The 25,836-nt window shown below is 46.1% G+C and overlaps 1 protein-coding gene across 2 annotated transcripts in view; it reads left to right on the top strand.

The window, feature by feature from the left end:
* The window catches only part of MBD2 (methyl-CpG binding domain protein 2), a 257,055-nt gene that overhangs the window by 84,965 nt on the left and 146,254 nt on the right, over positions 1-25,836 (top strand). For both annotated transcript variants that reach the window (XM_069219484.1, XM_069219475.1), the window contains exon 2: positions 16,825-16,984. In XM_069219484.1, coding sequence (XP_069075585.1) covers positions 16,825-16,984 — 160 coding nt within the window. The remainder of the gene's footprint in view (positions 1-16,824; positions 16,985-25,836) is intronic.

Here is a 25,836-nt window from a genome sequence, read left to right as displayed (position 1 = left end):
CAGCGTTAGACCTAACGGACGCCTACTTTCACGTTCCCATTCATCCAGCACACTGCAAATACCTCAGATTTGTGATTGCAGGAAAACATTACCAATTCAAAGTCTTACCTTTTGGAGTCACAACGGCTCTTAAAGTATTCACCAATTTCTCGCAGTAGTGGTCGCACATCTCAGAAGACAACAAATTCACGTCTTCCCTTACTTGGACGACTGGCTTATCAAGACTAGTACCCTCCAAGCATGTCAACATCACACTCAACTTACAATCGATCTCCTTTCACACTTTAGGATTAACCGTCAGTTACCTCAAATCTTATCTTCAACCCCTCCAGTTACATCCCTATCTGGGAGCGATTCTCAATGCACACTTAGGACCATTGTTTCTCGGCTCAGCCCAAATTCCAGCTTTTCAAACAATGATTGCTCTATTAACAGAGAACCATTTGTAGGAAGTTGGCTCTGTATGTGCTATTTCAAAGTAAGGAATAGCATGCACAGAGTCCAAGGGTTCCCCTTAGAGGTAAAATAGTGGTAAAAAGAGATAATACTAATGCTCTATTTTGTGGTAGTGTGGTCGAGCAGTAGGCTTATCCAAGGAGTAGTGTTAAGCATTTGTTGTACATACACATAGACAATAAATGAGGTACACACACTCCGAGACAAATCCAGCCAATAGGTTTTGTTATAGAAAAATATATTTTCTTAGTTTATTTTAAGAACCACAGGTTCAAATTTAACATGTAATATCTTGTTTGAAAGGTATTGCAGGTAAGTACACTAGGAACTTTGAATCATTTCAATTGCATGTATACTTTTCAAGTTATTCACAAATAGCTATTTTAAAAGTGGACACTTAGTGCAATTTTCACAGTTCCTGGGGGAGGTAAGTTTTTGTTAGTTTTACCAGGTAAGTAAGACACTTACAGGGTTCAGTTCTTGGTCCAAGGTAGCCCACCGTTGGGGGGTTCAGAGCAACCCCAAAGTTACCACACCAGCAGCTCAGGGCCGGTCAGGTGCAGAGTTCAAAGTGGTGCCCAAAACGCATAGGCTTCAATGGAGAGAAGGGGGTGCCCCAGTTCCAGTCGGCCAGCAGACTGTTACAGCTCCTGCCTGGGGGAGGTGTTAGCATCTCCACCCAGTGCAGGCTTTGTTACTGGCCTCAGAGTGACAAAGGCACTCTCCCCATGGGGCCAGCAACATGTCTCTAGTGTGGCAGGCGGCTGGAACTAGTCAGCCTACACAGACAGTCGGTTAAGTTTCAGGGGGCACCTCTAAGGTGCCCTCTGGGGTGTATTTTGCAATAAAATGTACACTGGCATCAGTGTGCATTTATTGTGCTGAGAAGTTTGATACCAAACTTCCCAGTTTTCAGTGTAGCCATTATGGTGCTGTGGAGTTCGTGTTTGACAAACTCCCAGACCATATACTCTTATGGCTACCCTGCACTTACAATGTCTAAGGTTTTGTTTTGACACTGTAGGGGTACCATGCTCATGCACTGGTACCCTCACCTATGGTATAGTGCACCCTGCCTTAGGGCTGTAAGGCCTGCTAGAGGGGTGACTGACCTATACTGGCATAGGCAGTGAGAGGTTGGCATGGCACCCTGAGGGGAGTGCCATGTCGACTTACTCGTTTTGTTCTCACTAGCACACACAAGCTGGCTAGCAGTGTGTCTGTGCTGAGTGAGAGGTCTCCAGGGTGGCATAAGACATGCTGCAGCCCTTAGAGACCTTCCTTGGCATCAGGGCCCTTGGTACTAGAAGTACCAGTTACAAGGGACTTATCTGGATGCCAGGGTCTGCCAATTGTGGATACAAAAGTACAGGTTAGGGAAAGAACACTGGTGCTGGGGCCTGGTTAGCAGGCCTCAGCACACTTTCAATTGTAAACATAGCATCAGCAAAGGCAAAAAGTCAGGGGGCAACCATGCCAAGGAGACATTTCCTTACACAACCCCCCCCCCCCCCCAAACGAATGAGGATGAGACTAACCTTTCCCAAGAGAGTCTTCATTTTCTAAGTGGAAGAACCTGGAAAGACCATCTGCATTGGCATGGGCAGTCCCAGGTCTGTGTTCCACTATAAAGTCCATTCCCTGTAGGGAGATGGACCACCTCAACAGTTTAGGATTTTCACCTTTCATTTGCATCAGCCATTTGAGAGGTCTGTGGTCAGTTTGAACTAGAAAGTGAGTCCCAAAGAGGTATGGTCTCAGCTTCTTCAGGGACCAAACCACAGCAAAGGCCTCCCTCTCAATGGCACTCCAACGCTGCTCCCTGGGGAGTAACCTCCTGCTAATGAAAGCAACAGGCTGGTCAAGGCCATCATCATTTGTTTGGGACAAAACTGCCCCTATCCCATGTTCAGAGGCATCTGTCTGCACAATGAACTGCTTAGAATAATCTGGAGCTTTTAGAACTGGTGCTGAGCACATTGCTTGTTTCAGGGTGTCAAAGGCCTGTTGGCATTCCACAGTCCAGTTCACTTTCTTGGGCATTTTCTTGGAGGTGAGTTCAGTGAGGGCTGTCACAATGGATCCATATCCCTTCACAAACCTCCTGTAATACCCAGTCAAGCCAAGGAATGCCCTGACTTGAGTCTGGGTTTTTGGAGCTACCCAGTCCAGAATAGTCTGGATCTTGGGTTGGAGTGGCTGAACTTGGCCTCCACCTACAAGGTGGCCCAAGTAAACCACAGTTCCCTGCCCTATCTGGCATTTGGATGCCTTGATAGAGAGGCCTGCAGATTGCAGAGCCTTCAAGACCTTCTTCAGGTGGACCAGGTGATCCTGCCAGGTGGAGCTAAAGACAGCAATATCATCAAGATAAGCTGTGCTAAAGGACTCCAAACCAGCAAGGACTTGATTCACCAACCTTTGGAAGGTGGCAGGGGCATTCTTTAAACCAAAGGGCATAACAGTAAACTGATAATGCCCATCAGGTGTGGAGAATGCTGTTTTCTCTTTTGCTCCAGGTGCCATTTTTATTTGCCAGTACCCTGCTGTCAAGTCAAAGGTACTTAAGAATTTGGCAGCACCTAATTTGTCTATGAGCTCATCAGCTCTAGGAATTGGATGGGCGTCTGTCTTGGTGACAGAGTTGAGCCCTCTGTAGTCCACACAAAACCTCATCTCTTTCTTTCCATCTTTGGTGTGAGGTTTGGGGACTAAGACCACTGGGCTAGCCCAGGGGCTGTCAGAGCGCTCAATTACTCCCAATTCCAGCATCTTGTGGACTTCCACCTGGATGCTTTCCTTAACATGGTCAGACTGTCTAAAAATTTTGTTTTTGACAGGCATGCTGTCTCCTGTGTCCACATCATGGGTACACAGGTGTGTCTGACCAGGGGTTAGGGAGAAGAGTTCAGGAAACTGTTGTAGGACTCTCCTACAATCAGCTTGCTTTTGGCCAGAGAGGGTGTCTGAGTAGATCACTCCATCTACTGAGCCATCTTTTGGGTCTGATGACAGAAGATCAGGGAGAGGTTCACTCTCTGCCTCCTGATCCTCATCTGTTACCATCAACAGATTTACATCAGCCCTGTCATGGAAGAGCTTAAGGCGGTTCACATGGATCACCCTCTTGGGGCTCCTGCTTGTGCCCAGGTCCACCAGGTAGGTGACCTGACTCTTCCTTTCTAGCACTGGGTAAGGGCCACTCCATTTGTCCTGAAGTGCCCTGGGAGCCACAGGCTCCAGAACCCAGACTTTCTGCCCTGGTTGGAACTCAACCATTGCAGCCTTTTGGTCATACCAAAACTTCTGGAGCTGTTGGCTGGCCTCAAGGTTTTTGCTTGCCTTTTCCATGTACTCTGCCATTCTAGAGCGAAGGCCAAGTACATAGTCCACTATGTCTTGTTTAGGCTCATGAAGAGGTCTCTCCCAGCCTTCTTTAACAAGAGCAAGTGGTCCTCTTACAGGGTGACCAAACAGAAGTTCAAAGGGTGAGAATCCTACTCCCTTCTGTGGCACCTCTCTGTAAGCGAAAAGCAGACATGGCAAGAGGACATCACATCTCCTTTTGAGTTTTTCTGGGAGCCCCATGATCATGCCTTTTAATGTCTTGTTGAATCTCTCAACTAAGCCATTAGTTTGTGGATGGTATGGTGTAGTGAATTTGTAAGTCACCCCACACTCATTCCACATGTGTTTTAGGTATGCTGACATGAAGTTGGTACCTCTGTCAGACACCACCTCCTTGGGGAAACCCACTCTGGTAAAGATACCAATGAGGGCCTTGGCTACTGCAGGGGCAGTAGTCGACCTAAGGGGAATAGCTTCAGGATACCTAGTAGCATGATCCACTACTACTAGGATGTACATATTTCCTGAGGCTGTGGGAGGTTCTAGTGGACCAACTATGTCCACACCCACTCTTTCAAAGGGGACCCCCACCACTGGAAGTGGAATGAGGGGGGCCTTTGGGTGCCCACCTGTCTTACCACTGGATTGACAGGTGGGGCAGGAGAGGCAAAACTCCTTAACCTTGTGGGACATATTGGGCCAGTAGAAGTGGTTGACTAACCTCTCCCACGTCTTGGTTTGTCCCAAATGCCCAGCAAGGGGAATATCATGGGCTAAGGTCAGAATAAACTCTCTGAACGACTGAGGCACTACCACTCTCCTAGTGGCACCAGGTTTGGGGTCTCTGGCCTCAGTGTACAGGAGTCCATCTTCCCAATAGACCCTATGTGTTCCATTTTTCTTGCCCTTGGACTCTTCAGCAGCTTGCTGCCTAAGGCCTTCAAGAGAGGGACAGGTTTCTTGTCCCTTACACAGCTCCTCCCTTGAGTGTCCCCCTGGGTATAAGAGCTCAACCTGATAAGGTTCAAGTTCCAAAGGCTCAGTTCCCTCAGAGTGCAGAACATCTTCCTGAGAAGAGAGGTTCTCTTTTTCTGACTGTGTTGCAGTTGGTTTCCCAACTGACTTTCCTTTTCTCTTGGTAGGCTGGGCCATTTTTCCAGACTCCAGCTCTACTTTTTCACCCTGTGCCTTGCATTGTGCTCTTGTTTTTACACACACCAGTTCAGGGATACCCAGCATGGCTGCATGGGTTTTTAGTTCTACCTCAGCCCATGCTGAGGACTCTAGGTCATTTCCAAGCAGACAGTCTACTGGGATGTTTGAGGAGACCACCACCTGTTTCAGGCCATTGACCCCTCCCCATTCTAAAGTTACCATTGCCATGGGATGTGCTTTAGTCTGATTGTCAGCGTTGGTGACTGTATAAGTTTTTCCAGTCAGGTATTGGCCAGGGGAAACCAGTTTCTCTGTCACCATGGTGACACTGGCACCTGTATCCCTCAGGCCCTCTACACTTGTCCCATTAATAAAGAGCTGCTGCCTGTATTTTTGCATGTTAGGCGGCCAGGCAGCTAGTGTGGCTAAATCCACCCCACCCTCAAAGACTAGAGTAGCTTCAGTGTGGACCCTGATTTGCTCTGGGCACACTGTTGATCCCACTTGGAGACTAGCCATTCCAGTGTTACCTGGATTGGAGTTTGGAGTGGAACTTTTCTTGGGACAGGCCTTGTCTCCAGTTTGGTGTCCAGACTGACTACAGTTTCGACACCAGGCCTTTTTGGGATCAAAGTTTTTACCCTTGTACCCAGGATTGGTTTGTGAAGAGGCTCTGGGCCCACCCTCCTGTGCAGGTTTTTGGGGGCCTGTAGAAGACTCTTTACTATTTTTATTTTTGGCTGTCTCACCACCCTTCCCCTGGGGAGGTTTTGTGACCCCTTTCTTTTGGTCACCCCCTGTGGAAGTTTTGGACACCCTAGTCTTGACCCAATGGTCCGCCTTCTTTCCCAATTCTTGGGGAGAAATTGGTCCTAGGTCTACCAGATGCTGATGCAGTTTATCATTGAAACAATTACTTAACAGGTGTTCTTTCACAAATAAATTGTACAGCCCATCATAATTACTTACACCACTGCCTTGAATCCAACCATCTAGTGTTTTTACTGAGTAGTCTACAAAGTCAACCCAGGTCTGGCTCGAGGATTTTTGAGCCCCCCTGAATCTAATCCTATACTCCTCAGTGGAGAATCCAAAGCCCTCAATCAGGGTACCCTTCATGAGGTCATAAGATTCTGCATCTTTTCCAGAGAGTGTGAGGAGTCTATCCCTACACTTTCCTGTGAACATTTCCCAAAGGAGAGCACCCCAGTGAGATCTGTTCACTTTTCTGGTTACACAAGCCCTCTCAAAAGCTGTGAACCATTTGGTGATGTCATCACCATCTTCATATTTAGTTACAATCCCTTTAGGGATTTTCAACATGTCAGGAGAATCTCTGACCCTATTTATGTTGCTGCCACCATTGATGGGTCCTAGGCCCATCTCTTGTCTTTCCCTTTCTATGGCTAGGATCTGTCTTTCCAAAGCCAATCTTTTGGCCATCCTGGCTAACTGGATGTCCTCTTCACTGGAGTTATCCTCAGTGATTTCAGAGTTGTTGGTCCCTCCTGTGAGGGAACCAGCATCTCTGACTATTATTTGTGGAGTCAGGGCTTGAGAAGCCCTGCTCTCCCTAAGTAGGACTGGAGGGGGGGAATTTCCCTCCAAGTCACTATCTTCATCCTCTGTGTTGCCATCCTCAGAGGGTTTGGCCTTTTCAAACTCTGCCAAAAGCTCCTGGAGCTGTACTTTGGTAGGTTTGGGGCCCATTGCTATTTTCTTTAGTTTACAGAGTGACCTTAGCTCTCTCATCTGTAGATGGAGGTAAGGTGTGGTGTCGAGTTCCACCACATTCACATCTGTGCTAGACATTTTGCTTCTAAAAGTTGGAATACTTTTTAAGAATCTAAAACTGGTTCTAGAATCTAATTCAAACTTTTACAAACTTTTAAACTCTAAAAGAAATGCTAAACAGGATCTAACACAAGGCCCTAGCATGTCTTTTAAGAATTTAGAAAACTTTTCAAATTGCAAAAATCAATTTCTAATGACAATTTTGGAATTTGTCGTGTGATCAGGTATTGGCTGAGTAGTCCAGCAAATGCAAAGTCTTGTACCCCACCGCTGATCCACCAATGTAGGAAGTTGGCTCTGTATGTGCTATTTCAAAGTAAGGAATAGCATGCACAGAGTCCAAGGGTTCCCCTTAGAGGTAAAATAGTGGTAAAAAGAGATAATACTAATGCTCTATTTTGTGGTAGTGTGGTCGAGCAGTAGGCTTATCCAAGGAGTAGTGTTAAGCATTTGTTGTACATACACATAGACAATAAATGAGGTACACACACTCAGAGACAAATCCAGCCAATAGGTTTTGTTATAGAAAAATATATTTTCTTAGTTTATTTTAAGAACCACAGGTTCAAATTTAACATGTAATATCTTGTTTGAAAGGTATTGCAGGTAAGTACATTAGGAACTTTGAATCATTTCAATTGCATGTATACTTTTCAAGTTATTCACAAATAGCTATTTTAAAAGTGGACACAGTGCAATTTTCACAGTTCCTGGGGGAGGTAAGTTTTTGTTAGTTTTACCAGGTAAGTAAGACACTTACAGGGTTCAGTTCTTGGTCCAAGGTAGCCCACCGTTGGGGGTTCAGAGAAACCCCAAAGTTACCACACCAGCAGCTCAGGGCCGGTCAGGTGCAGAGTTCAAAGTGGTGCCCAAAACGCATAGGCTTCAATGGAGAGAAGGGGGTGCCCCAGTTCCAGTCTGCCAGCAGGTAAGTACCCGCGTCTTTCGAGGGCATACCAGGGGGGTTTTGTAGGACACCGGGGGGGACACTAGCCCACACAGAGATTTCACCCTCAGCGGTGCGGGGGCGGCCGGGTGCAGTGTTAGAACAAGCGTCGGGTTCGCAATGGAAGTCAATGAGAGATCAAGGGATCTCTTCAGCGCTGCAGGCAGGCAAGGGGGGGCTTCCTCGGGGAAACCTCCACTTGGGCAAGGGAGAGGGACTCCTGGGGGTCACTTCTGCAGTGAAAGTCCGGTCCTTCAGGTCCTGGGGGCTGCGGGTGCAGGGTCTTTTCCAGGCGTCGGGACTTAGGTTTCAGAGAGTCGCGGTCAGGGGAAGCCTCGGGATTCCCTCTGCAGGCGGCGCTGTGGGGGCTCAGGGGGGACAGGTTTTGGTACTCACAGTCGTAGAGTAGTCCGGGGGTCCTCCCTGAGGTGTTGGTCCTCCACCAGCCGAGTCGGGGTCGCCGGGTGCAGTGTTGCAAGTCTCACGCTTCTTGCGGGGAGATTGCAGGGTTCTTTAAAGCTGCTTCTTTGGATAAAGTTGCAGTCTTTTTGGAGCAGGTCCGCTGTCCTCGGGAGTTTCTTGTCGTCGTCGAAGCAGGGCAGTCCTCAGAGGATTCAGAGGTCGCTGGTCCCTTTGGAAGGCGTCGCTGGAGCAGAGTTCTCTGGAAGGCAGGAGACAGGCCGGTGAGTTTCTGGAGCCAAGGCAGTTGTTGTCTTCTGGTCTTCCTCTGCAGGGGCTTTCAGCTAGGCAGTCCTTCTTCTTGTTGCAGGAATCTAATTTTCTAGGGTTCAGGGTAGCCCTTAAATACTAAATTTAAGGGCGTGTTTAGGTCTGGGGGGTTAGTAGCCAATGGCTACTAGCCCTGAGGGTGGGTACACCCTCTTTGTGCCTCCTCCCAAGGGGAGGGGGTCACAATCCTAACCCTATTGGGGGAATCCTCCATCTGCAAGATGGAGGATTTCTAAAAGTTAGAGTCACCTCAGCTCAGGACACCTTAGGGGCTGTCCTGACTGGCCAGTGACTCCTCCTTGTTATTCTCATTATTTTCTCCGGCCTTGCCACCAAAAGTGGGGGCCGGAGGGGGCGGGCAACTCCACTAGCTGGAGTGTCCTGCGGTGCTGTGACAAAAGGGTGAGCCTTTGAGGCTCACCGCCAGGTGTTACAGCTCCTGCCTGGGGGAGGTGTTAGCATCTCCACCCAGTGCAGGCTTTGTTACTGGCCTCAGAGTGACAAAGGCACTCTCCCCATGGGGCCAGCAACATGTCTCTAGTGTGGCAGGCTGCTGGAACTAGTCAGCCTACACAGACAGTCGGTTAAGTTTCAGGGGGCACCTCTAAGGTGCCCTCTGGGGTGTATTTTGCAATAAAATGTACACTGGCATCAGTGTGCATTTATTGTGCTGAGAAGTTTGATACCAAACTTCCCAGTTTTCAGTGTAGCCATTATGGTGCTGTGGAGTTCGTGTTTGACAAACTCCCAGACCATATACTCTTATGGCTACCCTGCACTTACAATGTCTAAGGTTTTGTTTAGACACTGTAGGGGTACCATGCTCATGCACTGGTACCCTCACCTATGGTATAGTGCACCCTGCCTTAGGGCTGTAAGGCCTGCTAGAGGGGTGACTGACCTATACTGGCATAGGCAGTGAGAGGCTGGCATGGCACCCTGAGGGGAGTGCCATGTCGACTTACTCGTTTTGTTCTCACTAGCACACACAAGCTGGCTAGCAGTGTGTCTGTGCTGAGTGAGAGGTCTCCAGGGTGGCATAAGACATGCTGCAGCCCTTAGAGACCTTCCTTGGCATCAGGGCCCTTGGTACTAGAAGTACCAGTTACAAGGGACTTATCTGGATGCCAGGGTCTACCAATTGTGGATACAAAAGTACAGGTTAGGGAAAGAACACTGGTGCTGGGGCCTGGTTAGCAGGCCTCAGCACACTTTCAATTGTAAACATAGCATCAGCAAAGGCAAAAAGTCAGGGGGCAACCATGCCAAGGAGGCATTTCCTTACACCATTCATATACAGTAAGGACTCTTATGCGTGTATTAGGGTTGATGGCATCCTGCATCACCATCGTACTGCATGCCAGACTTCATATGCGTCCCCTGCAACAGTGCCTCTCTCATTAATGGCACAGGGTCACCTGGAAGATCTGTTGTTGTTGGACTGCCAAGTTCATCCATCTCTGCAATGGTGGAATACAACAAACCTTATAAAAGGGCACAATATCTCCCAGGGATAGCCGATCAATTTGCAGACCTGCTAAGCAGGATGCAGCAACAAGTCCACGAATAGGAGTTCCACCCACAAGTCCTTCACCAGTACTTTCTAAAGGGGGAGGGGGGACACCTCAAATAGACTTATTTGCCACATCTCAGAATGCAAAATGCTAAAATGTCGCCTCCGGTATCCTCACCGACACTCCAGAGGTAAAGCTCTATGGATGAGTTGGTCGGGAATATTGGCATATGCTTTCCTACCTCTCCCACTCATTCCTTTTCTAGTTCGGAAGCTCAGACCTCTCAATAGTTCCACATCAGCAGCTCCCCAACAGACTGGACCTTCTAACTCAAAACCAAGGTCAAATAAGACATCCAGACCCAAAATCCCTCAACCTAGTGATATGGCTCCTGAGATCATAGAAGTTGGTTACTTACAGCTACCACAAGAATGAATGGAAGTTCTCAGAGAAGCACATAGACCCACAACTAGACAGTGTTATGTGCCAAAATGCAAATGTTTTGTTTGTTATTGTAAGTCAAAAACATTGACCCTCTTAAACCAACAATTCAACAGACTGTTACTTAATACATTTAAAAAAAAGCTAGTCTTCCTTATACCTCCATTCTTCTTCAATTATCAGCTATAGCTGCATATCTTCAAAGCAGGCAGCATACTTCTTTGTTTAGAGTTCCTGTTACTAAGGTGTTTATGGAAGGAGTTAAGAGTCATTCCACCAAGGGTGTCTCCAGTACCCCTCCTGGAATCTTAATATTGTTCTCACAAGGCTTATGGGTCCTCCTTTTAAGCCACTGCACTCCTGTTTTCTACAATTTCTGTCATGGAAGGTAGCCTTATTAGTCACCATCACTTCCGTTAGGCATGTAAGTGAGATCCAGGCTTTAACTTTGGAAGAACCTTTCTTCTAAATTCACAAAGAAAAACTTGTATTAAGAACTAATCCAAACTTTCTTCCACAGGTAGTTTTACAATTTCATAACAATCAGTCAAAAGAATTGTCAGTTTTCTTTCCCAAACCAGATTCTGTAGTGGAAAGAGCTCTACACACTTTTGATGTTAAAAGGGCTTTTATGTATTATATAGACAAAACTAATGACTTTCGGTAAACAGAACAACTCTTCAATTAGTTGGAAAACGTTCTCTATACATAAGGAATATGAACCTACTTTCAATACTGGTCCCTATCCTAGCTCCAACTGAATTTTTTTTGTAGAAACAAATCTGAGCCTTCCTAAACACTGTTCTGCAATTTTATATTCTAACTTTGTGCCCAAGGCCAATAATTGATTTTTCTTGTTTTTCTTCTACCCAATTGTTGCTCTTTCTCATTTGAGCAAATCTGTTCCGTGCCATTAGCAAAATTGTCCTTTTGTCTTTTCCAAAATTGAAAGTTATCCTTAACTGTTGAACTTCACCCAATTTTATTATTAAATTTGTTTAGCTTCTCAAAGCCGTTTAGTCTCCTGATCAAGCAGTCACCTTTATGAGCTCTTAAAAATGCACCCCACGCATGCATCTCCACCCCCCCCCCCCCCTTTCTGGGCAGTGTGAGCTGATCACTTTTAGCTGTCTTTAATAGTCACATGGGTTACTTATTGACTAATGTACTTTTGGGTCTGCGAAATTCATTCTGCGAAGACTAAGGAAAAAACAACCTTCTAATATAAAAGTATCCAAAGCAAATTGTAAAGAACCATGGGAGGAGGCACAGAACTTTCCATTGGCTGGCTGGGATATACTCCTTCTCCATCGGCAGAGCGACCGTGTATACAATGTTGTGGCTCTTGAACTGTGAGCCCTGCTGAGTCAAGACTGAGACCCTAAGCGGCACTTTCTAACCCATGTTATTCCTCAACTCTCATAGAAAAATATTATGGTAGGGAAGAATTATCTCTATAGAAGGCAGATCCCCGTCCCATAGAAGTGCTCTGAGGATAAAGGAGTGAGGAAGTCATGGAATACTACCTTATTTACTTAAATCACTTAATATTTATTCTACTATAATGTAGGTAATACTCCGGTTACATTGTTTTCCCACCTTGTATCAGAGAGATGTACAAAAAACTCCAACATGACAAAGGATTCTGCATGCAGAGTGATGTCTTAGAATATCATGTCTGTGGTACTTTCAATTACCCTTTATTTCAAAACGTTTGAAAGGTATACTTGGATGGTTTGGTTTTACAAATTAAGGATTGGGATGACTAATTTGCTAGTGATTTACCCTATGCCTGCATCTTTAATGCAAACTCTGTGCTCATCAACATTCCAATAAGAAAAATGTCATAAAGATAATGACATCATAAACACATCAGGACCATATGAGCTTTGTCACACTAGGTCCCTCTTTATTTCTTTCTTGTTGTGGAGAAATGGATAGGATGACCAGCCAGTCTAAGAGGACATCAGGAGAACCTCAGTTGATGGAAAGCCTGCCCAGGTGGGGTTAAGCTGAATTAGCTGTGTATGAGAAGACAAGATGCAGAATAGTGGGGAGGATGTCAAGAAATAGGCAGAGAATATTCACTTCCATGTCTTTATGGGAAATTACTATTTCCATCTCATGGAGGAGAAAATATACATTTTACTTCATGTCATGGAAGTTAACATTGTGCAAGCCTAGCAACAACATTCTTGAACGTTCTTTATAGGATTAAAATAGATAAAATTAAAGGTAGAAGTGCAGGACCAATCTGCATCGCTATGGATGTCTTATGAGCTACCTCATAAAATATAAGTTTTAAAAGTTAAATAGCTGTGGCAAGAGTGCAGGGTGGGATCCTAAATCTACTGCAGTCAGTTGAAGGAATTACATGCAACCACTGAGCTAAGGTCGCCACCGAAACCTCCTTGGAGGTGTTTTAGGAGGAGATCAGAATTGGGGAACATTTCCTCTATTCACTACTCTTCAGGCATTGGACAAAACTCAAGACTGAGTTAAAAAAACATTTTGAACATGTAACAAGGAAAATTTAATGAAGGATCTAGCCTTAACGGAGACTGCAAAGTAAGAGATGGGGCAAAGTAGAGTTTGGCAGTTTAGTAGTCTTTTGACATCTAATGTTGTATTTGAAGCCAGCCAGTCAGTAGCAAAAAATAATAATTAACATATTAAAGGGAGTTGTAATGGAGGAGAGGTGGCCACATCAAGTGTGCACTGATCATGAAACAACAGATTAAGGCTGCTCTCAGTATTTGAGTGACATTGATCAGGGATGAGTGGTATATATTGATGACTTACAGTTTGAAAGGTTAAACTTTGCTGTCAATGAAGATGCTGGTTCAAAATATTGTCTTCCAGCACTAAAGTACTTCACAAATACTCCTTCCCATACACTAAGGGATCCAAGCTGATCTACAGCAGCTAAGTGTTTCAGGTAGTCCTTGAGAATTGAGATCACAGACAGAGTTACTATTTCTTGATTAAACTGTTATACCAGAAATCCCCCAAGCCACTAACTCTAGATGTCCTTCGAGGGTCTAGTCACAGGCGTACCCTGTCAGACCCATCAGAAGTGTCAGGAAAAAGAGAAGGCAGAGAGGTAGGTGAACCTCGTCATTTGAATGAGTGGAAAGCCATACCTGAAATATCTAAAGAGGGTACACAACCACTGTTTCAGGAACCCTATTTTCCTAGGAGGAAGCAATATGTGTCTGTGTGTGTCTCTCTCTCTCTCTCTCTCTCTCTCTCTCTCTCTATATATATATATATATCTATATATATATATAATCTATATCCATCCATCCATACATCCCTAGAAAGGCAGGTCCTGTGGTATCTGTGGGTCCAGCTGCCTTGCAGAAAGTTCAGCTGGCAACTAGGATTTTGAAGTCAAAGATATGTTTGTTTGAGGTATTGGTGCTGAATATTTCTCTCAATATTGGGAAGTACCTTGGAACAGACACTGCCTAGGCATTTAGCATAACCACAGCTCATTGTCCATCTTTAGTAGGATGCTATAAACTATGCTGTCCAGGATCGGGCTTTAGCATTGGTTCTGCCAAACAGATCTAGGACATTTATATGTACAAGTCTCTTTTGTGAGGTCCACTTTACATCCATTGTTGAAGAGATGCATGCCACGCTTCCTTACTGGCCTCTGCCGTAGTCAACAAGACAGGGCATGGTATAACATTGTACTGCTATTCCAGGTCTGAATATAAGACAACCACCACAAAATCCCTTCCTGAACTTTGAGATCGACTTAAGTTGTCCGTATATGAAAATCTTCAGCAAAAGTAAGTTGCCCATGAGGAACTAAAAAGCTTGATTTACAAAGTTCCCAGGATCACTGACAAAAGGAGACTCTGTATTTGTATCAACTCTTTTACAGAGAATGAGAAGGTACTTAGGGTTGCTGAAAGTCTTCTTGATTTTGGAAAGTTTGTGTGCAGACAAATTCAACTGGCATGAGGTTTTATTGACAACATAGCTCAAGAATTGTAACTCCTGAGAAAATTGAAACTTCATCACAAAGTCAAACCACTGTAAGAAGTTAGTTGTCAGGTTGGTGCGACGGAAGGATTATTTATAGGATTAGGTTATAAGGCGAATATAGTTGCGATAGAACATAAGTCACCACTTCACTGTGTGCATTAGGCCAGGCCACAAAGCCAGGGTGTGAAACATCGAGGTGGTGAAGGCAAGGCTGTTATTTTGTTGTTGAGAGGTTGGTTGGGGGTAGCATGAATATCGTGAGGTAGATGTATTAGTTTACCCTGGCAAGGCCATTTCTTAATATGGTGCTTCAAAGAAGGTTGCTGCCCTCCATTTTAAAGTGTGAGTAGACCCCTTCCTGGATGAGGGACCAAGGGTGGTTGATGGAATGCATGTTGGTAGCTTACTTTTTGAAGAGAACGACAGTGCTAATGAAACCTGAAACCTTTAAGGTGCCTTTTTTGGCATCCTTTGTAAGTAGATCTTGGACTGTAGGATGCATCTGGAGTTGCTAACTATGAAGGAAATGTTTCTGAGGAGGGAAAGGGAATTGAAGTCTATAGTTATAAATGGTAAATGCGGCTTGATGCGAATACCTTAGGAGTCCTACATAGTACAGTCCAATCTTTAAGCAAAAAAGGGAGAATCTGCCTCCAATCTGTTGGGGGCTAGAAGCAAGCACTTATGTAGGACACACTTATAGAAGCTCTGCCTTGGGTGAGGAAAGCGAAAGGGATTGCCCGAACCACAATGTTTTCTGATGTAAAAAAACAAAAACAAAAAAAACACGTTTTTTGGGCTATTTGTTTAAAAATACTTTTCATTGATTATAATTAGAATATAATTCAGACAGGCTAGCAATTCAAAATTGGTTGCCTTGAGAGGCTTGAGGCTGAGTTATTGCATATTATTAGTCAGTGAGTAGACCTACATTGATCGAGGAATACAAAGGTGGAGGGCAGAACCTTCTGTTCCACTTTGAGTGTTGCAGACATATTTTGATGTGTTATTTCATGGAATTAACATAATGAGAAATTTGATAAATTATAATCAGTAATTGAGTTTGACCTGCATAAAAAATGCAGGTATGTTCATCCCATTGAAGAATCTTTGGGAAACTAATAGATGAGAGGTTTAAATGACCACACAGGTATTGTTTATGAAGCATTTGTGCATGTGTATTGCAAGAACAATTGTTCCTCAGATTGAGTGTGACAAAACTGGAGAGGCACCTACATCATCCAAAGTCATAACAATGACTAAGCTATGAATAACACCTTAGACTATTGTGCTTTAATTCTTACTTTACTTCTGATTGTAATTTTTAGTTTAGTCCAACTCTCCCACTGATCACTGGTAAGTAGCTGTACTCAAGATAGCCACTCTCTAATTGGCCACCTGAATTAGTTTTGTAGATCTCCAGTACTCACAATTGGTTAATACTGTGATCATTTATGTACAGGTCTTCAATACTCTTGTTGCATTATTTATGTAAATAACAAGACCATGGGGTTGTCTTGATAATGTTTCAGCTGATCATTGTACATACAACTCTGCTTCAGACTGCCAGGGCCTATCTTTGGTGTTCTTTCTATACAAATAAAAAAATGCCATCCGTTTACTGTTGGATCCTATTGCAATGTGACTGCATCGTGAGTCATAAATTTATGCTCTGCTGCTAGAATAATACATTTGGAGTAGGTTTTTTTTTACTATTTCTGTCTGCCTGGGATGGGAAGTTTTAATCCAGTCAGCAGTGTGTGCTCGCCCTAATTCAACGAACAGATTTTGATCCACTCTGAGCTGTGTCCTATTTCAGTGTACGCCACACATCTTTGGTGGTAAACCTCTCCAACACTATACAAACGCAAAGCAGTTCTTGTCTTCTCAGGTTACAATTTAGAGTAAAGCCATGTTCCATTATAGGAACTAATAATTTCTTGCTTTGTTAGATGTCAGCTGGACTGTTGACCTCTATTGTGATGTAATTTACTGGATGGCCTTTGTCAATTCTGTACCTCTAGCTGCTCTGTAGCGCAACATACTGTTACTTGGCCATTGTGTTTAATACATTGTATGGGGGGGGGGAAGAGTCCCTCCTGCGATGGCTGAAAAGGAGTAGTTGTGCAGTGGCTTAGTTGAAATGGTGAGGACAAAGTATGATTCATTTTTTGAGAGTGGAGGCATGGGTTTGACTGTGGAATGTGACAGTCGGTAGAACAAAGCATGTACTCGTCACTTAAATTTTAGATAGTAACGTGAGACCAGTCGTACATATTCACTTTTCTGAACCTGATTGTTTTGCAGATTTGACAGAAATTCATAAAGAACTATTTTTTTTATGCAGTCGAGCATGCGAAACAGTGACTCGATCTCAAGTACTTACATAATATTGTAGAGTCTTGTAAACACGACATCACTAAAGTATTTCCTTCTTTTTAGTCCGAGTGGGAAGAAGTTCAGAAGCAAGCCCCAGTTGTCGAGATACCTGGGGAACACTGTGGATCTCAGCAGTTTTGACTTCAGAACGGGGAAGATGATGCCCAGTAAATTGCAGAAGAACAAACAAAGACTAAGAAACGATCCGCTAAATCAAAACAAGGTTGGTTGCCCTCTCATATGTGTTTAGAGCTTATTTAAACATCTCTTTTGTGGAACAAATTATTGCTTGTGGAGACCATGGCTGGTGTTGCCTGTGCAGGTGTCGTAAAAAGCAATACATCGCAAAAATATATCTACAACAGGAGGCATTAAAACAAACTCGAATTCCCTAGTGATATGTGCACCTGACTGCAATTGTGACACAATAGCATGAACCAGGGGATTAGATGAACATGTTCGTATCCAGTAGTTCGCCATTTTTCTCAATTTGCTTCAGTTTGGTTTAGCCATAGTTTGAAAGGGGTATATTTTCTCTCAGTATAATTTATGCAATACAAAGTCTGCCATCGGGTCTACCTACTCACATAAGTGTACTGAAATTTACTGTGAATCCTAGATGATGAGCATACTTAATGTCACCGGGGTCTAAAGGCAACTTTAATAATCACATTTGAGTAGGTACAGTGTAGTTTGTGTGTTCTAATCTACACCATATTATCATTTTATTCTCTAGCCAAAAGTAGTGTGCCAATACCACCCCCTTTTTCTCTTGATATGTATTTATTCTCTTTGTAGTGCATTTGAACGACGTCTTACAAATCAGGTACACAAACATGTAGGTTACTTTTCCTACCAACCTCCTTTGCCATCAAAAATACATTCAAAACATGTAATTATGTGCCACTTTGCCTGCTGTACCTATCACCCTAAGGCATGATACACAATCTTTTGTCTCATGTAAGCACAACTTTTAAACGCAATTGCAATTAGAAATTCCAGTTCCTGGGGCTTCTGCTGGGGATGTTGGCACATGCGTAGAGTGAGCTATAGAAATCACGAAATGCAGAGGCTATCCCCTCTGCTGAATGGGCCTCCTCTACAGTGCCAGTGTGGATCACTTTTACTCGTGGATCTTACTGCATAACCAATGTGCGAGGATGCAGCTACAGCGATTACTGCTTAAATTAGAATTCTGACCTATCTAGATCCAGACGCTTGATTAGAAGCTGTGTATGCTCTAACTCACCATATCCAGTGCGCATATGAATGATTTTGAGCTCCACAACTGACCATTCAAGAGCGCTCCACTTATCCCGGCGGCTCCAGTTGTCATTGTGAAGATAGCTATCAGCTCTCAACGCATCACCAGCTTCAGGGTAGCCTAAAGGGAAGAAAGAGAAGTCTCCCCATTATCGTTAATCTGGAGATAGGCAGTGATGGCCGTTTTGATGACGCAACAGATGACGGTGTCTGCAATAAGAAGTCACACAAGTGCCAGTGGGTGATTCTAGGCCAGGGGCAGGATATTGTGAGTGTGAGGGAGAGAGGAGCATGTTAAGAGAGTGAGTGAGGGGAAACAGATGCCTCTGTAACAATGCCCCGAAGGGACGTAGTCGCTCAAAAGTGATCTATATGGGTGTATGTGTTATGGGCAGCCAAGTAGAATTTGAAGTCTCTGGAGGAGGGATACAGTCCCCGCCAGATGTCTTGAAGTCTGCATTCTGAGAGCCAGTGCAAGCTAGATGCTGAAAATGCTCCCGTTTGGGCTGAACATTGCGGGAGTGGTCTAAATCACTGTCCATGGCCAAGTTCAAGTTGCCCTCCCCACCTAGATTGCTGCATCTGTGGATTGGAGAACCAAGGATAGAGAGCTCATGAGGAAGACCTCCTGTCATTCATTCGGGGCATAGACATTAGCTAGCATAAAATATAAAGCCCGCAGGCAGATAGCTAATAGGCGACCTTTATTGTCCGCGGTTGTGGAGAGGATTTTCCCCTGAATGTCGCAATAAAAAAGGATAGCCACACCCCCTTTCTTAACTGGGAAGGATGAACAGAGTTGTTGTGGAAACCACTGAGAGCACATTCAATAGGTGTCCTTGGAAAGCAAGTGTGTCTCATGTAATAAACATATGTCCCCTCTGGACTGCTCCGAGAGGGAAAGAACTGCTGGTTTCTTGGTGGGGTTATTGAGGCCCTGGAAGTTAAAGCTGATAATCTTAAGTTCCATTGTGGTGTCTGCGGCTTAACTGTTGGTAGGATGGAGCTGGGGCATGCGATGTGGAAATGTCCCATCCTCCCCTTCCGCATGGGGACCTGCCAGTGACCATTGTGGACCCATTGGTGGAATGGAGCCAGTATACACAAAATTTAATGAAAACAATTTCCAGCATCACTCCATAGAACATGTCTAGGTGAGTGGGAGAATGCACCTGACAAGTAGGTCAGAAGCAGAGCAGAGGTGCTCAGGAGAGAAGGGTTGGCCCCACAGGAGGTGGAGTAGTGGAGCAGGGAAAGTGTAGGCATCCTCACCTCCGTCCCCGCAAAGGTGTTCCCTACCCACCAGGAAGTGGAGAAGGATAGGATGCCCCAGTGTGATGCAGCCACAGATTTGTCAGAGTCCCTATTAAGCAAGTCCAATACAGATTGTCCCTCAAGCGCCATAGTCTCCGGGTCTGGATGAATGGTGTTGAGTTGCTTGCAGGGCTTCCGTCTGCGCTGCCGGTAGTGCGGTGATTGAATATGGGGGCTGCTCAAGTTGGAGTCCTGGGCAGGTGCAGCACATGGTAGGCTTCCTTAGCGATCTGATCTGATGCACTTTACCAAGTTTGAAGATGATTCGAAAGGGGTGCCTCCAGGAGTAGCAGACCCCTTCCTTCCGCAAGTGTCAGTGATCAGAGTTGAGGCTGCAAGGTCCTGGAACAGCATGTGTGAGTTCCTCCTAAAGTAGAGTGGATGTTGGCTTTGGGCCTTGCGTAGAATCAATTCCTTAACCTGGAAGTCTTGTACACATACTAAAATGTCTGCAGGGGGACCGGTGGGGGGCTGCGGTAGGCTGACATGATGGAGCTGGTCCAACTTAATCACTTTGTATAGCGAACCACCCAGGATGTGGAGGAAAAGCACTTCAGTGTATTCTCCCAGGTCCGAACCTTCAGCAGCTGTAGGAACCCCCAGATTCGTATGTTGTTCTGCCTCGAGCGGTTCTCCAAGACTCCGGCATGGGATTGAAGGTCAATTTATTGCTCCTGCAGTTGAATAATTTCTTGCTGGAGCCATTTGATCTAGTTGCTACGTTCGGTGTCCTTCTCCTCAAGGGCCCCACTCTCTCACCAACATTGTCCAAATTGTGCCGCACCACCCCCAGAGCAAAGGAGAGCTCTTTTTTTGACTGCCTGAAGCTCTCTGCGGAGGGAGGCAAAAAAACGCTTCTAAAAAGGATCAGGTGACTGGGATTTCGGTGTTGCTGGAATCTGGGGCTGCATGTGTGTTTGCTGCCGTGGGCTTATCGACAGCCTGGCCTCCAGGTATCTTTTCCAGCATGTCCTTGAGTGAGCGATCTATTACCCCGAAGCGCCGACATGACTGCGGTTTCTGGTGTCTGAGTGTCTCAAGTGTTCGCAGTATCCCTTGGGGCCATTGGAGAGTCTGGGCGGTCCAGATCAGTTTTGCAGAGCTGAAAGCAGGCAGCAAATCCAGCGGACTGCATTCTGTGCACCCTAGACCCACCAGGGTGCACAACGGTTGGAGCCTGGCGTGGTGCGGGTAGTAGGATAATCATGGCTGAGCTTGGTTCTCTGAGAGTGGCCCACACCACGGGGGCCTGGATCCGGGAGGACCCAATTATAGCTGTGGGCATTGATGGCCCAGGCCCACCGCAGGACGTCTGTGGAGCACAGGTCCCCACTGCTAGAGTCTGGTAAGGTCCCTCTGTGGAGGCTTCAGTGGTCAGCAGCCCCTGAGGGGAGGGGTGCACCCCAGCACTCTCCTGTCCAGCTGGGCACACTCCAGAGCCCCGCTACCAACACCTCCAAGGCCTGGGCCACATATGGAGGCCCTCGAGCCTCAGCCGGCCCAGGTTGTAAAAGAGATCAGGCAGGCCGACGCGGGTCCAGGTGTTAGCAGGTAGGCATGAGCCTGTAGTGAGAGTCAGGTCCCAGCAGCATGCGCCTGCAGGCCCCGCTGGGCCAAGTCTATTAAGTTCACTGGAGGGTGGGGTTCACCGCAAGACTCACCTGCAATGCTGCAGAAAAACCGACCCTCCTTCTCCTGCCTCAAGCTGGCACTCTGATGCTAGAGGGGAGGTCATAGGCCTGGTTTGTCGCGGTACCTTGCCCGAGGCTGGTCTAAGATCCGCCTGCTGATCGGCAGCAATCCGAACCCTGCTGCCCCTGGCAGGCAGCACAAGGCTGCATTAGGAGATGGGCGGGTCACACAGGAAGAACACAGGTATTCCAAGGCACTATGTGTAAATAACAAGAATTAATGTCCATGTCTCGAGTGTCCATATATCTATTCCATGTTATCAAGGGCTAAATGAACAAAATACAGCAGCTCGAGTCCAATTGCTTATTTATTCACAGGTTCTAAATTAACCGTCTTCAGAACACAGCCAACACGTGTTTCGTCAAGCGAAAATACTCACATCGACTTCCTCAGGGCTTATAATTTAGTTCTTTGTAAATCCCTTTTAATAAAATCCAAAGTGAAAGTATTGAAGCAAACATCCAAAACGTTGCTTCGAGCTCACTGTTGCAAAACACCCGAAGTGCCAATCCACACTGCAAACATCGATCTCCGTCGGATATCAGGGTTTAATAGTAGATTTACCGTTCTATAGCACGGCGTGTACGCATCAATTAACTAACACACAGGAGGCCAGGAGGACTCAGCGGCTGCCATTTCACTTAGCCCACTACAAGAAGGAAGACCCAGAGCTGGTCTATGCACGGCACCTCCACTTCTGAGGGAATCGGTAGGGTACTGCTGCTGCTCAGTACATTCCTGTGGGGGCCACAGACCTGCCATGGTAGGGCAGCAGGTAGGGCATGAAGACGGTGCTACTGGGTGGCAGGGACAGAGAGATGGAGAAAGACATCTCACCTACTGTAGGAAGTTGGCTCTGTACATACTATCTCAGAGTAAGAAATAGTGTGCACAGAGTCCAAGGGTTCCCCTTAGAGGTAAGATAGTGGCAAAAAGAGCTAATTCTAATGCTCTATTTTGTGGTAGTGTGGTCGAGCAGTAGGCTTATCAGAGGGTAGTGTTAAGCATTTTTTGTACACACAGACAATTAATGAGGAACACACACACAGACTTACTCCAGGCCAATAGGTTTTAATATTGAAAAATATATTTTCTTAGTTTATTTTAAGAACCACAGGTTCAAGATTTACAAGTAATACTTCAAATGAAAGATATTTCACTTAGGTACTCTAGGAACTTTGATCACAATAGCATGTACAGTCTTTGTACCAATGGCAATAAGCTATTTTAAAAGTGCAAAAATCAACAGTTCCTGGGGGAGGTAAGTAAAGGTTAAGTTTGCAGGTAAGTAAAACACTTATAAGTCTCAAAGTTGGGTCCAAGTTAGCCCACCGTTGGGGGTTCAAGGCAACCCCAGAGTTACCACACCAGCAGCTCAGGGCCGGTCAGGTGCATAGGTCAAAGAGGTGCCCAAAACACATAGGCTTCAATGGAGAACAGGGGTGCCCCGGTTCCAGTCTGCCAGCAGGTAAGTACCTGCGTCCTCGGGGGGGGCAGACCAGGGGGGTTTTGTAGGGCACTGGGGGGGGACACAAGCAGGCACAGAAAGTACACCCTCAGCAGCACAGGGGCGGCCAGGTGCAGAGTGCAAACAGGTGTCGGGTTGTAGATAGGAAGTAATGGGGAGACCCGGGGGTCTCTTCAATGATGCAGACAGGCACAGGGGGGGCTTATCGGAGTAGCCACCACCTGGGTTAGGCAGAGAGTCACCCGGGGGTCGCTCCTGCACTGGAGTTCGGTTCCTTCAGGTCCTCTGGGCTGCGGGTGCAGTGTTGGTGTCAGGCGTCGGGTCCCTTGTTACAGGCAGTTGCGGTCAGGGGGAGCCTCTGGATTTCCTCTGCAGGCGTTGCTGTGGGGGTTCAGGGGGGTCGTCTCTGGCTACTCACGGGCTCGCAGTCGCTGGGGAGTCCTCTATGAAGTGTTTGTTTTCCGCAGGTCGAGCCGGGGGCGTCTGGTGCTGAGTGGAAAGTCTCACGCTTCTGGCGGAAAACGTGAAGTCTTTAAAGTTGTTTCTTTGTTGTAAGAAAGTTGCAGATTGTTGAACAGGGCCGCTATTCACAGGAGTTTCTTGGTCCTTGGTTGCAGGGCAGTCCTCTGAGGCTTCAGAGGTCGCTGGTCCCTGTTGGATGCGTCGCTGTTGCAGTTTTCTTTGAAGTTGGGAGACAGGCCGGTAGGGCTGGGGCCAAAGCAGTTGTCGTCTCCGTCTTCACTGCAGGGCTTCAGGTCAGCAGTCCTTCTTCTTGTTAAGGTTGCAGGAATCTGATTTCCTGGGTTCTGGGGTGCCCCTAAATACTGAATTCAGGGGTGTGTTTAGGTCTGGGAGTGCAGTAGCCAATGGCTACTGTCCTTGAGGGTGGCTACACCCTCTTTGTGCCTCCTCCCTGAGGGGAGGTGGGGCACATCCATATTCCTATTTGGGGAATCCTCCACTCACAAGATGGAGGATTTCTAAAAGTAAGGGTCACCTCAGCTCAGGACACCTTCGGGGCTGTCCTGACTAGTGGGTGACTCCTCCTTGTTTTTCTAATTATCTCCTCCAGCCTTGCCGCCAAAAGTGGGGGCAGTGGCCGGAGGGGCGGGCATCTCCACTAGCTGGGATGCCCTGTGGCGCTGTAACAAAAGGGGTTTGAGGCTCACCGCCAGGTGTTACAGTTCCTGCAGGGGGAGGTGAAAAGCACCTCCACCCAGTACGGGCTTTGTTCCTGGCCACAGAGTGACAAAGGCACTCTTCCACCCCCAGTGGCCAGAAACTAGTCAGCCTACACTGGAAGTCGGGTATGTTTTCAGGGGGCATCGCTAAGGTGTATTTTACAATAAATTGCACACTGGCATCAGTGTGCATTTATTGTGCTGAGAAGTTTGATACCAAACTTCCCAGTTTTCAGTGTAGCCATTATGGTGCTGTGGAGTTCGTGTTTGACAAACTCCCAGACCATATACTCTTATGGCTACCCTGCACTTACAGTGTCTAAAGTTTTGCTTAGACACTGTAGGGGCATAGTGCTCATGCACATATGCCCTCACCTGTGGTATAGTGCACCCTGCCTTAGGGCTGTAAGGCCTGCAAGAGGGGTGACTTACCTATGCCACAGGCAGTGTGAGTTTGGCATGGCACTGTGAAGGGAGTGCCATGTCGACTTAGTCATTTTTTCCCCACCAGCACACACAAGCTGAGAGACAGTGTTTATGTGATGAGCGAGGGGTCCTCTAGGGTGGCACAAGACATGCTGCAGCCCTCCGAGACCTTCCCTGGCATCAGGGCCCTTGGTACCAGGGGTGTCACTTACAAGGGACTTACCTGAGTGCCAGGGGTGTGCCAGTTGTGGAGACAAAGGTACAGTGTAGGGAAAGAACACTGGTGCTGGGGCCTGGGTAGCAGGGTCCCAGCACACTTTCAAGTCATAACTTAGCATCAGCAAAGGCAAAAAGTCAGGGGGGTAACCATGCCAAGGAGGCATTTCCTTAAACCGACCCACCACCTTGGCCACGCGCCTCGTCCCCCCATATTGTCCTAGTTTTGACTGGTTCCTGTTGAGGGTGATAGGCTGACGCACATAAGTGGAGTATCACCTTTATCAGGAGATGTGTAAGAAGGTGGTGTGTTAGTAATTTTGTCAAACTCCACAGCTTCAGAATCCTCCTTTCTCATAAATCTGAGGAAAATCTGTTTTGTTTGTTTTGGCTAAAGTTTGATGTTTACATGGCATTTTGGGTAAGAAAAACTTGTGAAATACATGTAAGTCACACTATCCTGAACTTCATTAGGTGCCTAGTTTTCAGAAGTGTCTGGGAATGATGGGTTTGCTCGTGTGCCACTGGACCAGAGTGCACATTCCACAGCTCCCCACGTGCTTCTTAGCCACTAAAATGTTTTGTTGTTTTTAACATTTGAAATGATGAATCCTATCCTACATCAGCGAATTCTACATGTGTGCAGAGACAGGACCTTTTTGGTGGATGTAGGAGGCTGGACTGGCTTGTAGTGAGTACCAAGGGGTACTTGCACCTTGCACCAGGCCCAGTTATCCCTTATTAGTGTATAGGGTGTCTAGCAGCTTAGGCTGATAGATAATGGTAGCTTAGCAAAGCAGCTCAGGCTGAACTAGGAGACGTGTGAAGCTACTACAGTACCACTTAGTGTCATATGCACAATATCATAAGAAAACACAATACACAGTTATACTAAAAAAAAGGTACTTTATTTTTTATGACAATATGCCAAAGTATCTTAGAGTGTACCCTCAGTGAGAGGATAGGAACTATACACAAGATATATATACACAATAGCAAAAATATGCAGTATAGTCTTAGAAAACAGTGCAAACAATGTATAATTACAATAGGATGCAATGGGGAAACATAGGGATAGGGGCAACACAAACCATATACTCCAAAAGTGGAATGTGAACCACGAATGGACCCCAAACCTATGTGACCTTGTAGAGGGTCGCTGGGACTATTAGAAAATAGTGAGAGTTAGAAAAATAACCCTCCCCAAGACCCTGAAAAGTGAGTGCAAAGTGCACCAAAGTTCCCCTAAGGACAAAATAGTCGTGTTAGAGGGAGAATGCAAGGAAAACACAAATCAGCAATGCAACAACGATGGATTCCTGTCTGAAGGTACCTGTGGAACAAGGGGACCAAGTCCAAAAGTCACAAGCAGCTCGGAGATGGGCAGATGCCCAAGAAATGCCAGCGGTTGGTGCAAAGAAGCTCTTACTAGGCTGAAGAACTGTGAATACTGCAGGAACGACAAGGGCTAGAGACTTCCCCTTTGGAGGATGGATCCCCCACGCCTTGGAAAGT

The sequence above is a fragment of the Pleurodeles waltl genome, chromosome 1_1 (assembly GCF_031143425.1).
Source record: "Pleurodeles waltl isolate 20211129_DDA chromosome 1_1, aPleWal1.hap1.20221129, whole genome shotgun sequence".
NCBI lineage: Eukaryota > Metazoa > Chordata > Amphibia > Caudata > Salamandridae > Pleurodeles > Pleurodeles waltl.
The sequence above is the reverse complement of the archived record's forward strand: the minus strand, read 5'-3'. Positions and strand labels throughout refer to the sequence as shown.